This window comes from Callospermophilus lateralis, chromosome 6 (assembly GCF_048772815.1).
Source record: "Callospermophilus lateralis isolate mCalLat2 chromosome 6, mCalLat2.hap1, whole genome shotgun sequence".
Classification (NCBI taxonomy): Eukaryota; Metazoa; Chordata; class Mammalia; order Rodentia; family Sciuridae; genus Callospermophilus; species Callospermophilus lateralis.
Genome location: NC_135310.1, coordinates 9,327,768 through 9,341,507, shown reverse-complemented (window position 1 = coordinate 9,341,507; position 13,740 = coordinate 9,327,768). Strand labels below are relative to the sequence as shown.

The 13,740-nt window shown below is 50.8% G+C and overlaps 1 protein-coding gene across 1 annotated transcript; it reads right to left on the bottom strand.

The window, feature by feature from the left end:
• Nucleotides 1–1,023: 1,023 nt before the first annotated feature.
• On the bottom strand, nucleotides 1,024–2,505 carry LOC143401735 (sperm motility kinase 2B-like). Its single transcript, XM_076859361.2, has one exon. It carries the CDS (start codon nucleotides 2,503–2,505, stop codon nucleotides 1,024–1,026), a length of 1,482 nt encoding a protein of 493 aa, XP_076715476.2.
• Nucleotides 2,506–13,740: the final 11,235 nt, after the last annotated feature.

Sequence of the window (13,740 nt, the reverse complement as noted above, 5' to 3'; positions counted from 1 at the left end):
TGTTCTCTGTATCAAGCAAAAAATGATCTCACACAAATTGAGGATTTTTTCACAATATTTTGAATATTTTTAAAGGAACACTTACATTAGAAAATTTGGACACGTTGGAAAGGAGACCATGAGTTTTCTTTGAAGCAATCTTTCCTGTTTTAGAGCAATGGTTCTTGAGGTTGATAAGTGCAGCACTCCCCCATGGATAGCTAGCTACCTTACCTGGGAGCCTGTTAGGATCCTGGTTCTCAGCCCCACACTGACCGGCTGAATCGGAAGCATGGCCTGTGGTCCAGGAATCTGCATTGCTACAAGGTGGTTCTCATGCACACTGAAGATTGGTGATTGTGATTTGGAAAACCAATCAGAAGAGTCTGAAAGGTGATTGAAGGTTTAAGAGTTAGAAAGGGAAAGTACACAGGAAAAAGGTCTGAGGTGGCCAGGGCCTTCTTCGGGGTGACAACTCCAACAGGTGCCACCCCCTGCTGCCCAAAAACCTCAGGGAAGGATTCCTCCTGGCCAAGGTCACCAACTAAAAGTGATGTCTACATTGGCTCAAGCGGAGAGACACTCTCCACCCTGGGTCGGGGGAGCGAGTCTGTCCACAGGAGCTCAAAGCAGGAGAATGCTCCATCCTGGATCAGCTGAGTGAGTCGGGTACCCAGTCTCAAGACCAGTGAGTTCCTATTAACACACAGAGGGAGGCACAGAGGTCCAGGCCTGGGAGAGGATGGATGGTGGGCCCCTGCGCTCAGCCTGAGGCTCACGTTTCTTTACATCATCATACATTTTAAACTTAGGAACAAAACAGTGATGATCCAATTTGTCTGAACCCAATTTATTAAGAAACAGCTGAGAAGAATGGGGGAGAGGAGAGAGGGGCAGGGTGAAGTGTCCCAGGCAGAACGGCCTCTGAGGTCTTCTGCAGGTGGGGGCAGAGGAGAGACGGCTGTCCGCTGGTGCTGTCTGTCTGTCTGGCTCTCCACTTCCTTGGAGGCAGGCCTTCTATGGATGTGGCATGTCTCTTCTCTGTCACATTGGAGCCACATTATTGCTGACACGTGGCACACAACAGCAGCACAGGGCTCGGACACAGGCAGCGATCCTGCTCCTCACCCGTTCCCAGCCATTGGTGTGGCCAGGGCCTTGCCTCCGGGCTGTGTCCTGGGAGGAGGAGCTGCTGTGTGCCCTGGACCACCAGGCGAGGACCCTGGAGGGCTTGGGGCTGGGGAAGCCAGAGTCAGACCGGGAGCAGCTGCGGAGAGTGGGGGCCCCTGCAGGCGGGCAGCGCAGAGGAATGGCAGGCAGGCTGCCACCCCTGATGCCCCTGTGCCCTGGCTGTTGGGCGATCTCAGGCAGCGGGTTCTCAGAGGGCAAGGGGAAGGTGCACAGGGCAGGCTGGCTGGCGCTCCTCTGCGGGAGGACAGGCACACTGGAGAGATTCTCGGGGCGCTGGCGAGGCCTAAGCCACTGAGGCACAGGCTGCCCCTGGAAGGCGCTCCCTACCCCCTGGCCTTGCTGGTGCTTCAGGATGAGGTACGTCGCCATCACCACATCAAACTTCCTCTTGGCCAGAGACACCCAGGTTTGGTAGGGATCAAAACCCAGGTCGAACAGCATGGTCAGGATGGCGGGGTCTGGGCGTGTGGGGTGGGCCTGGCTAGAAGGATGGGGTGCACACGGCTCACCCTGCCGCAGCCATGGGTGCTGCAAGATCTGCTTCAGTGTGGGTCGCTTCTTGGGGTTCAAGACCAGGATCTGGCGGATGAGCCTTCGTGCTTTGACGGGAACAGAGCTGGGCACCTGGAACCTTGCCAGAAGGATCCTCAACAGCATCTCCTGAGGGGTGTCCCCCCTGAATGGGTGGCTCCCCGTCAACATAAAATAGAGAATGACGCCCAGGCTCCAAATGTCCGCTGGGGGGCCCTCATACTCTTGCTTCAGGACAACTTCTGGGGCGATGTAAGCCAGAGTACCCCATAAGTCATTCATCTTCTGCCCGGCCGTGAACCTGGCGCTGAGGCCGAAGTCGATGAGTTTCACGTGTCCTCTGGCATCCAGCACGATGTTCCCTGGCTTCAGGTCTCGGTGCACGATGCCCTTGTCATGGCAGTGGCCCAGGGCACACACGATCTGCCTGAAGAGTCTGCAGGCCTCCTCCTGCTGCATGCCACCAGGTGGGATGTGCTCAAGTAGCTGTCCCCCACCTGCATACTCCATCACCATGTACAGGTTTTCCCTGGTCCTGATCACCTGAAAGAGCTGGATCACATTGGGGTGCTCCAGGCTCTTCAACATTAGAGGTTTGGAGAGGTCCGAGATGTTCTGCGTCACCGTCTTCAGGACTTTCACTGCCACCTCTGCCCCCGTGAGGCGATGGCGGGCCAGGTGGACCTCACCAAACTCGCCATGCCCAATGGCCCTCAGGACCTCATACTGGTCCAGGAAGCCTGGCTCCTGGCAGGAGCCCGGCCCCCACAACGCTACTCTAGACTGACTACTCTGGCTAACCATGACACCCTGAGCAGGAACACCCACTAAGGATGCTAGCTGAAAAAGAAAAATAACAAACCAAAACAACAAAACAAAATCAAAAACCAAAACCAGACAAAACAAAAAACCCAAATCAAAAAACCAATATCCACAGACCACAACCACCGACCGCCAACCACCAAACGCACTAACTATCTGGGAGTCCGACAGGTCACCACCAAGAGCTTCCTGTACTTGTGGACAAAACCCAGCCTCAGCCGCCCCCTTATATACCGGCTGTTTGAGATTCCTCACAATGGCTCCTTATGACGTCAGAGCTAGAAATGGCCCAGTCATGGCTGGACATAGCCCCAGTGGTCCTCTCCCTCTGGGGCCTCCAGAACTTTTTCCATTTTCAGAATAAGAATAGGGAAGGATTCCAGATGTTTTTTGCTTCGGTGGGGTGTGGAGACTGATGTTTGCTTGTTTAGAAATCAACATTAGTACACTAGCTCAATGGACTTGTCCTTTCAAGTCTCCATATTTCTACTGACTTTGGAAGACCTTGTCCTATCTACGCTCAAGGTATTCAATTCCTTTCTCTTGAAAGAGTTGCTGTCAAAAGTGTGGTAGCCCCTCATCCACCTCGTGGTACCACAACTGAATGCCCTGTCCCCTGAGACACTCTGGCGCTCAGTCTTCACACCCATGGGGTTGGGAGGGAGGAAGGCGTCCTCATCATTTCCTCAGATGGTCCTCGTAAGACCTCCTCTTAGAAGCCCTGGAATGCAAGAGACTTGATAGATTCAAAGTGATAAAAGACAAAACGTGGAAGCCAGGAATCCTACAAAGGCAGAGGTGTCCTTCCTAATGGAGGAAGAAACAGAGGCATTTCCTTGTCTGTGCTTGGTCCTGGCGTCGTCCTGCTGCCGTGGCAACACACTCTAGAGTGGGGAGTTTATTAGTCGGACTGGACTTCTAGTTTTGTTGACAGGCAAGTTTTGGATCAAAGCACTGTTTTTCTGAGTCCACCCCTGAGGAAGGGGCAGAGGATTAGCCGAAACCCTCAGACACCATTGTTTTATTACTTGCAGAGGGACATCCTGGTGACCGCACTCGGGAAAGTGCTGCACCACTGAGGTGGGGCCCTGTTCCCCACAGTGGCAACGGTTTTGAACTCAAGCAGAGGTCACATCTTAAGCTCTCACATTTGGAGTTGAGCCCCTGAGAATCACAGGCCCTGCTAACAGCACCTTGGGCTTCCCTGGGGTCCTTCCCCCTCTGGGTCCTGGGCATCTAGTTTTTGGTCAACATGATGATATTCTTCTCTATGGCCATTGCACTCTCGGATGGGAGAGCCGGCTACATGCACAGTAGGTAGCCACATCCCAGGTTCTGCAGTGGAAGAGGGTGCAGCTCAGAGTGGGTGGGAGGATTGACTGCACAGGTGCCACCAAGGAGTCCTATAGGAAAATTTGACCTGTGTCCCTAGGCACACCCTCATGAGAAGCCACTATGTCTGGGTTCCCTCAGCTCAGGAGTCTCCTGAGGTCCAGACAAGAAGGCTGACAATCCCCCAGACTGAAGTGGCTCCTGTCCAGGGGAGCAGGTTCACCCAGGCTGGTGTGGAGCCCAGAGTGTCCACCTGGATCAGGCCACACAACGACCCAGCTTACACAGTGGACCTGCTGTCGCTCACACGGTGGAGACGGCTAAGCAGGTGGCAGAGGAGGAAATGTGGCTCCTCTGCTGGGGGCTGAGTGCCCAGGGCACTGCCTGTCCGGCTCCTCCGTCTGCCCAGGTGCAGCCACCCACCTCTCCTGCATCGTGGCCCTCCTGCTGTGGCGTCCACGCTCCTCCCAGATGGCAGTGTTCTTCCCGCTCCCTGGGCTGTGGGACGTAGGGGACGCTGACTGGCTGATTCAGGACAACCGTGAGTCCCCAGAGCCCAGTGCCTCGGCCCTCTTGTTCAGACACTGGGCAGGTGGTAGCTGCTGGTGTGGTCGCCAAATCCCAGCAAGTCCAAGGCTCCGTCTGAAGCCAGGTGCTCGCGTGGGGGACGTGAGAGGGACCCAGGCTGTGAGGGATTCCCACCATGCTCTGGGTCTGCAGTATGCTCTCTGAGCTTCCGTTCAGGTCCATGAAGCCAAAGAAGGATCAGTGCAGGGTGACGCTGCCCGCCTGGCCTGTGGTCCCAGGGGTGAGCAGCAGGTGCACATAGAGGAAGAGGAGGAGGAGGAGAGGGGCCTGCGGTGTTCAGAGAGTGGACCAGAAACAGGCAACGGCCTGAGCACGGTGACTCCTGTCCTGTGGGAGGCGAGGCCATGGGAAATGGTGAGACAGTCACCCGGGGCCCACCTGGCACAGAGATGGGACAGGACCAGAATGCCAAGGAGGGGTGACAGGGCCCAGGTGCAACCCCACTGTGCTGTCCGCAGGGACCCTTGAGCTACTTGGAGGACTGGTGGCTGGGAGGAGGTTGAATACTTATGAGGACAGCAGGAGCCACAGGCCAAAGTCGTCCTCAGGGTTGGTGGCAGGATCATGGCCAGGAATGCCCGCTACAAAGAGGTGGGCATCTAAGCAAGCCACCATCCCCATGGGTGTGGAGTGGGGCTCTCCCAGGCAACGTTGCCAGCGAGGCCCCCAGGGAAGTAGCAGACAGGAGTAGCGGTGCGAGTCTCTGGGCTGGTTTGATGGCTGTGCTTCCTGTAAGAGAGAGGGGAACAGGTTGTAAGGGAAGGACTTGAGGGGAGCAGGAAGCAGGAGGTTCTGTGGGCGGCGTGGGTGGGAGCAAACTTCTTCATCTGGGTGCTGGTGAAAAGGGCAGGGAACCTTCTGGCCCATATTGCCCACAAACCCTATGGAATGAGGGTGTTCAAGACAAGCAGACCTGCACAGTGTCTGGCACGATCACGGGTGCCCATGCAGGAAAATGGCAGACAAGAGCCCCTCTTCCCTTGAGATGGCTCCATTCCACTTCCACTTTTACCCAGGAAGACACTCAGGGATAGGAAATTTGATAAAGAAAACTACAAACCAGCTCCACCCCAGTGTGCCAGGCAGGGGAGGGCTTTTCCCCTACACCTGATATAAAAGTGCACAGTCCCCACAGATCCTGGACTCACCCCCAGGGCAGCTCCTTTCCCATGACCAGAATGAGCTGCCTGTTCACAGTCCAGCCTTAACCTGATCCCTGTGGCCAAGGTGGCCCGATTTTCTGCAGAACTGGTGAGCCGTGTGCTAGAACCTTCTCAGAAAGCTCCCTCTTCCTGCCTCTACCCTCAGTGAAGTGCTGCTTGACCTCCAGGAGGCATTTCCCCCATCGGGCCACCCTCTCCCATTGCATGATAAGGGGCATTGGTGAGGCTCACTGAGCGCTGCCAGCTGACCAGCCCTTGCCAGTCATGTCAAGGCCCCTTCGTCACGTCTCACCCTATCTACAGCTGGTTGTGCTGGCACAGAAGCTCCCTGGCATCCCCAGCTTTCCAGGCCCCTTCCAGATCAACACCGTCACCTGATTATGTGTAGGGTTCTTCACTAATGTCACAGGGGAGCTGCAGCCATTTTTCCAGAGTTGACATGCATACGCGTGATCGTGAAGACCACAGGACTCACTTGGCCATGTTCCCCCCGGGCAATGGGGCAGCACTGCAGATATTCTAATTGACAAACCAGGAGAAAGAGTGACCGTAAGTATTAACCTCCAGGTTTTTTACTCCTTGATTCCAAAAACCATTGCTCCCTGGGGGGCTGGGCCTGTCCCTCAGTGATATGGCACTTGCCTGATGAGTGTGAAGCCCTGGTGAAATCACCAGGCTGTCCCCACTGAAAAAAGTCAACGAAGGTTGCTTGAGGGATTTGGTTGAATCCTCTGCCCCTCTCATCATGTGTAGATTCAGCCAAAAAGTGCTTTGACCTTCAACTTGCCAGTTTACAGACCTGGGAGAAGTTGAGTCCCATTAATAAATTACCCAGTCTAAGGTATTTTGCTACAGCAGCCTGGGGGAACCCACTCATGGGGAATGCCTCCATTTCTTCTTCCTTTGGGAAGGACATTTTGCCTCTTCTAGGATTCTTGGCTTCCGCGTTTTTCCCTTTATCACTTTGGATCCATCAGTGTACCTGTCATTTGTATTTTAAGACTTCTAAGAAGAAATCTTAGGAGAACCTCTCAACCCCATGGGCGGGGGGAGACTCCTCTAGAGTGTCTCAGGGAACAGAGCGTTCTGTTGTGGTATCACAAAGTGGATGAGGGGTTGATACTTTTGACAACAATTCTTTGAAGACTAAGGAATTGAAGTGACATAATCAGGTTGGTCTTCATCAAGGCCAAGCTCAGGATGGATGGCCCGGAACTATTCATAGACCTGGCTACAGCATGGTCGCAGAAGACGAAATGTTCTGTCCCAAGAGAGACCATCAGAAAGTCACTTTGGCTCTTCTCAACAGTCCAGGATGACAGGCCAGTGGCACAGGGCGTCATGTAGAACTCCTAGACACCTTACCCAGAAAGCACCAGAGAGAACTGACTTCAACGTCCCCTTGGAGTCTGAGAGTCCCGGCTTGTTTTCGGACACTGCAAATGCGTGACCTAGAATGTAAACTGGCTTCTCAAACCACTAGAATGCTTTGTTTCTTTTTTCTTTTTGTTTTTAGTACCAGGGATTGATCCCAAAAGTACATGAACACTGAGCCACGTCTCCAGCTCTTTTTTAATTTTTATTTTGAGACAGGGTCTCTGGCTTTGAACCTACAATGCCCCTGTTTCAGTCTCCTGAGCCACAGGGATTACAGTGCCCACAGATCCTGCCACCACACCTTGCAAGAGAAATTTCCAAAGTATTTATGCACTCCAAGTGAAGAAAGACTGGGCTAAATTTCTCCACAATGATCCATGCTGTCACTCTCTAGATGTTTAATATAATTGTAATAAGAATATTTGGTTTTATTTCTCCAGGCATACATGAACAATGGATTTATGTCCCTTCTTTATATTGACATAAAAGTTGAAGTCACCTCAGAGCCAATGCATAACAAACACTGAAGTCCCAGGAATGACTTGAACCAGAAGCCCTTGGATAAGAGATAATTTGTAATAAAATGATTTCTCAATTTTTCCTAGGTAGGGGTACATTATGGTTTTCTAAGACAAAACATGTGGGGTGAACAGTTTTTCTCATGCACTTGGTGATTTCTTTTGTAGTATGTATTTGCAGGTAGTTGTCTTGGCCAGGAGTGGCATTTTAAGTCTGAATTCCTGCTGCTGGTTCCACTGAGCTTCCTTGAATTTGCACTGCACTAGAAAACATAGCCCCAAGTCCAAGATGGCACACAGTGGTAATGCCAGCATCTCAAGAGGCTGAAGCTGATGAATGGCAAGTTCAAGGCCAGCCTCAACTTCTTAGCAAGAGCCTGTAACAGGGTTGAGATTATCCAACTGCCCTATACTGGCGGGGACTCCCCTCTGCTTGGAAATATCAGGAAATGGGGAGGAGCAGGGGGAGAAGGAGGCAGTCTGCAGGAGAGACTAGTATGTGTCTAGGCAGTAGGAGGAGGGAAGGAGTGGTCAAGGCTGTCGGAGGGCCTTGTGCATAGTAAAAAGGGTCTGCAGTGGCAGCTCAGGGTCTAAGGGTGGTATGAAGAGTGTGTGGTGTTGGGAGGAGGAGGAGCAGGCCGGCCAGGGCTGGTACAGTGACCTGGAGACTCGAGGATAGGTCTCCCTGAATCAGCATGTCATCTTACAAGGCTGGCCTCTCAGACACACCTGCCCCTCAGTCCTGTCCCAGAGATGGGATTCTAGCAGATCTCATTTAGGCCTGTCAGAAACCACACCAGGAGCAATAGGAAGCTAAGTGATGTACTTTTATCTACAAGCATTTACCAGACTGCCCAAGTTTGCACCAGCCACCAAACCCACCATAGAGCCCAGGGACTTGAGCATGCACTCACATTTCTGGAGGCCAGAGTCTGACAGCCAGGGTGGTCACGGCTGGTGCCCGCTGAGGCCTCTCTCTGAGCTTGCAGATGGTCTCCCTGCCTGTGTCCTCACAGTGGTACCCTGGTAGTCTGTGGCTCGATTTCCTCTGCTGTAAGGACACTGCTCACATCTGATTAGGACTGTGAGGGCTAGGAGTCAGCCCATCACACAGACTGGGCTCATTCCTCTCCAAACATCAGGCCATTGTGAGAAGTTATGTGATCCCAGACCTGTGAAGACAGCTCACTCAACACCCACCTACTAAGGCCATTTGGACCTGTACCAAATCCTGTAGCACAGTTGAATTGATACCACCCAGTAAGGCCACTTTAATCATTATGAACCCATTCAGGCCACATTAATCTCTAACAATCCAGTGATGCCACTTGAATTGATACAAAGAACTGCAGGGTTTGGATTGTGTGATATTTTTGCAGGTCTATTGCATGAGTCCTTGGCCTGAAGCCGTTGCCCGTGAGTCACACTATGGCTGAACTGCACTTAAAGAATCCCAGTGAAGCAGAGAGGCGCATGGCTTGTTTGGTCTTTGTGGAGTCACTTTGTCCTCTGGGCTCTGTTGGTGGTGCATGCACAACCCTTGAATCACCAGCACGCAGGCCCTTCCCTGCCTGCCTTCAGAGGTTCCCATGTCACCTGCCCTGTCATTTAGAGGGTGCTGGACTTACTGGCCAATGCCTAGGCTCTGCTTAGTTCCTCCTTCTGCAATTTGTATGGGTTCCCCACCCTTTTGAAAGAACTGTCTCCAGACTGTGGGACGAGCAAGGATCCCAGCTCCCTAACCTCGGTGGGGACACCCTGGAGGAGGAATCTACTGCGGGGCTCCTCTGCGGGCTCAGGCTGGGGCTGCCCTCCGTGGGCTTCTGCTTGAGTTTGAGCCTCCGCATGGCCTCCTCCCTTTCCTTGGCCTCCCTGCCTGTCTCTTGCTCTGTGGTCTGCCCTGGGAGCTTGGCCTTCATACCAATAAGTCACCCACACGTGAGTCTCATTGTAGGTTCTGCTTCTACGAAAGTCTGACTTAAGGTATGAACCATGAGGCTTGCCTAAACATAGGTAATCTCCACAAGATCATTACCAATAGTAAGTGTTCTGGTGGGCTCCCTGCTAGGCGGTAAGGACAAAGTGAGAGCGACAGAGTGGCTGTCCTGGAGGCAGTCATAATCTTCCCTGGATGATGTGAAACACACAAAAAATGAAAATTAATAATTCACGATTATTATCAGACGTATTAGCTCTTGTTTTCACTTCTGGGTCCTTTTGTCCTTTGTCCCCCTTCCACACACCATCCATGCAGCAGAGTTGGGTAGGGCTGGGCTGTTGGCTGGGTCTGCTCAGCCTCTCTGAGCCTGGCACACCTTTGGGGTGTGGGAATAGCTGAAGGGTCCCTGTGTCTTTGGTGTGGCACAGAAGTCACAGTGAGAGCTGCCGGATATGAGGGGAGCTGAGTCCAGGAACATGAGGGGACTTGTGGACAGAGGAGGTGAGGACTCTCCAGGTGTCCTAACCCTGAGAAGCCACTCCAGGAAAGGGGAGCCGAGACCCCAAGTTGACGGAGATGCTGCTTCTCCTCATCCTGGTAGATGGGCCGTTGAAATAGAAATCTAACTGAGGTGCAGAAAATGAAGACAGTGTATTCCTTGCACCACACTCTTGAGGGCTGAGACCCACACCCACCATAAACCCAGGGGCATGCACCAAATCAGTGGTCTAGAAAGCAGCCCTGTGGTATCTGGATTATCCATCTTTTATGGATTCTGCGGGGTCCTGTGGTACATGTGTGTTCTTGTATAAGATCCCTAGTATCTCAGACCTTCAGGGAAATAAAGGAGTCACTAAACCAATAAATAAGAAAAACCCTGTGCAAAAATCACACCCTCATTTCATGCTGTGCTTTGACTTGCTTGGTTTTAAGCTCAGCCTGAGGCTACCTAATCCCCAATTCAAGTCTGGTTAGAACCAATCAGGAGAGTTTTGTTGAACAAAGCAGAGGGAGATCCGCTGTTTGGAAGTAAAACATTCAAGGGATTTAATTTTTGTGAACACAAATGGATCATGTTACTGAGACCCTACTCTGGCCCAGACACTGAAGCAGCCCTGTGACCTCTTCTACGGATTAATAAGGTCGGGGGCCTGTTTCCTGACTAGTTATCCCTTCTGGTCCTTCTTTCATGGTACCTTTTGAAATGAAAGATGACTTTGCTCCTTAAGGAAGTTCCGTCTCTTTCCTATTTGTAATATGGGGAGGGCGATATTTTCCCTGCTAATTATGAAGGAAATAAAAAAACCACTTTCAAGACTTGACCTACACAGAGCCTGTGTTTTCTAAGAATTGATTGATAATGTTGATAATAATATTGAATACAATAATGTTGACAAATCCCCTGTAGCAGTCAGGGTTCAGAGAAGCAGAATCACCAAGGGAGACTGTTAAATCTCTATCTATCATCTATCACCTACCTGTAATCTATCTATAGAACACACACACACACACACACACACACACACACACCCACCCACCCACGTCTTAAGGACTTGGTCACAGAGATTTGACCTCACACAGTTCTGGGAGCTGGTTAGCCAGTCTCTGTAGGGTGATCACTTTTGTGTCTGATGCTAGAGGTTGAAACCTTCAAGGCAGGCAAAGGGGCAGAGGGGTGGGCACTCTTGAAACCAAGAACAAGCTGAGATGCCATAGCAGGAGCCTGGAACCCAAGTCTGTGGTCACTGGCCTGGCTACATGTGTGCATGTCCTACAGAAGCTGGGCCCTCAGTCCCAGAGCTGGACATGCACAGCTGGCCTGGGGATTAGGGAGGGTGGCGGGGTCTAGGGAAGGGAGGCGATTGCAGGCCTTGTTGCCCGCTCATGCCAATGAGGTGCCAGCATTTAGGTGTCAATATGTGAGCTTGTGGGTCTCCTAGGTCACTTTAGGTTCTTTCAAAATTAACTTTTACTTTGTTCCATGCACGTCTGTTGATGTCTTTGGGCAAACAGGTTTTGTTGTTGTGGAGTATAACTAGTGACAATATTTAATCGCATAAGTTTCCATTTCTTTCTATGTATATTTTGAAATAGGTGCTTCTGCATATAGATTTTATATTCTTATGTATAATTTATACCCTTCTATCTATATGCCTTTTAAATATTTAATTGTGAAATTATATAAAATTTTATATTATCATCACCTTATTAGTGGATTTTTCCATAGTTTTTAATTTTATACTTTTTTTAATGATGGGAGTGGCATCTTTTTGCTCACATTTAATCATTCCCTAAAATAGACTAGTATAAATGGAAATAGGTATAAATATTATGTGCTGGGAGCCATCAGCCAAGTAGGTATGACAATTTCCTTGCCAGCGTACTCCCAGGCTGTCTAGTGGAAGGACTCCTGAAAGGTGACCTTGCTCAAGGACCAGGGCGGATCCGTGTTTAGGGTGTTCCCGGTTTAGCATAATAGGAGATTAGGGTGTTCCCCGTTTAGAATAGGGCGTATCCTGCTGCCTGAGTTCCTCTTGAGTTCTTAGGGTCAGACAGTATATTTGGGAGACAGTAGCCCAGTGGAGTGTGGATTTGGGAAGAGAACGTGGATTCCCCCAGAGCGTGTTTGTAGAAGGCTGGTGTGAGATCGGGAATAAAGAATTGCTGTTTGAATCTACAAGCTGTGTGGAGGCTCGTGATTTGTGCCCAGCCAGAGACTGCGGCAATTATGTGTCTTGTACTATGTTCTAATGAGTATGTAGAAATTTATTTAAAATATTTAGGTAGGTTACAGGGATTTATATATTTTTTCAGAAGTACGTTAGACCCATACATTGATTTGGGAGGAATCAATATCGTATTCAATCTTCATACCTTGGAACATAAGGTATTTTATGGATACTAAGGACCCTCTTTTCCCTATTGTGACATCTGTGAAATTAGGATTTGTTTACAATAGATGGCATTTCATAATTTAATCGGCAGCGTGTTTCCTCGTGTCCAATAGTCCGTGGCAGTTTATGTTTGATGCATGAAGTGTCTCTACATCGAGTGGTGCTTTCTTCTAAGTTTCTTAATAAAGATGAATAGTTTTCTGTTTTACATCTCAGTAGGATTATTCTTAATAGAGGGAAGATGGCGGCTGAGAGGAAGGACACCTGCCCAGGTTCCTCAAAGAAGAGAGACCACTGCTGAACGAGGTGGGTGACCAAGGGGACTCACTCAAGCTCAATCCTGGACAGTGAAGGAACCCTAGAGACACGGAGAGTCAGAAGCTTCAAACAGAGAATAAGAAATAATAGGATGGCCGCTGAGGGGAGGGGCGCAGGCAGAGAGGGGACAGATGGCGGGAAATGGTGGCCTGGGGGACTCTGGGGAATAGAGAGGGGGCTGAGCTTAACCAGAGACGGTGGTGGAAGTGGTTGAGTGAACAGCAACCAAGATCAGCCAGCCAAAGGCAAATAGTCTGGTACCGGCGTGAGCAGAGGCGGGAGCTCAGGAAGGAGGTTTCCAGCTGACCCCGCAGTCACCTGTCACGGACCCCGGCGTGTGCCTGGACCAGTGTGACAGAAGCACGTGAGAGAGAGTCGTGCCCAGGGCACCCCGGCTCTGGACACCAAGGAGAGACCGCCTTTTGTTACAGGTGACCATAAGAGGGTTTGGGGAGATGCCAATAATGGCTGTCACAGGAGACGGGGAGCTGAAACTCGAAACCTTGGTTCTTTTATTCTGATGAAAGAAAATTTAAAGTCAGACACCAAAAGCCTTGCAAGAGAACTTCATTATAAGTGAAAATAAAGTAAAAGCAAAGTGAGGTTTAGACAGAGCTCTCTCTCTCTCTCTCTCTCTCTCTCTCTCTCTCTCTCTCTCCCTCTCTCTCTCTCTCCCTCTCTGAGAAGAGAACAACACAGGAGACAATGCTGTGTCCAAGTTTATTACCATGGGACGTTTACCAGGACTGCTGGGGACCACTTTCTGCACTCCTTGCCAGTCAGGTGTTCAGCTCCTCCTTCTCGTCAGGCTGTGGAGTTTCTGTCCTTGGTTGGTCCTCTCTGGAACTGTCATGATGACCATCCTATTTAGGGGGGCTTCACCTACAAGTCAATCCCATGCTAATGGGGCACTGGGGTTAATAGCTGGTCAGCAGTTCCCTTAGTGCACCTGTGCTGCTAAAGGAATCTTCCTTCCTAAAGGGAGACACCCATAGCCATAACTCCTAGCTTCACACCAATCTCAGTGCACCCTGTCAAGAGTTAGTCTCATTCTTCCTTTTTTTTTTTTTTTTTGATATATTTTTTCC

Excerpts from the sequence above, each read along its gene's own strand:
- LOC143401735 (XM_076859361.2), bottom strand. The coding sequence starts at position 2,505 with ATGGTTAGCCAGAGTAGTCAGTCTAGAGTAGCGTTGTGGGGGCCGGGC.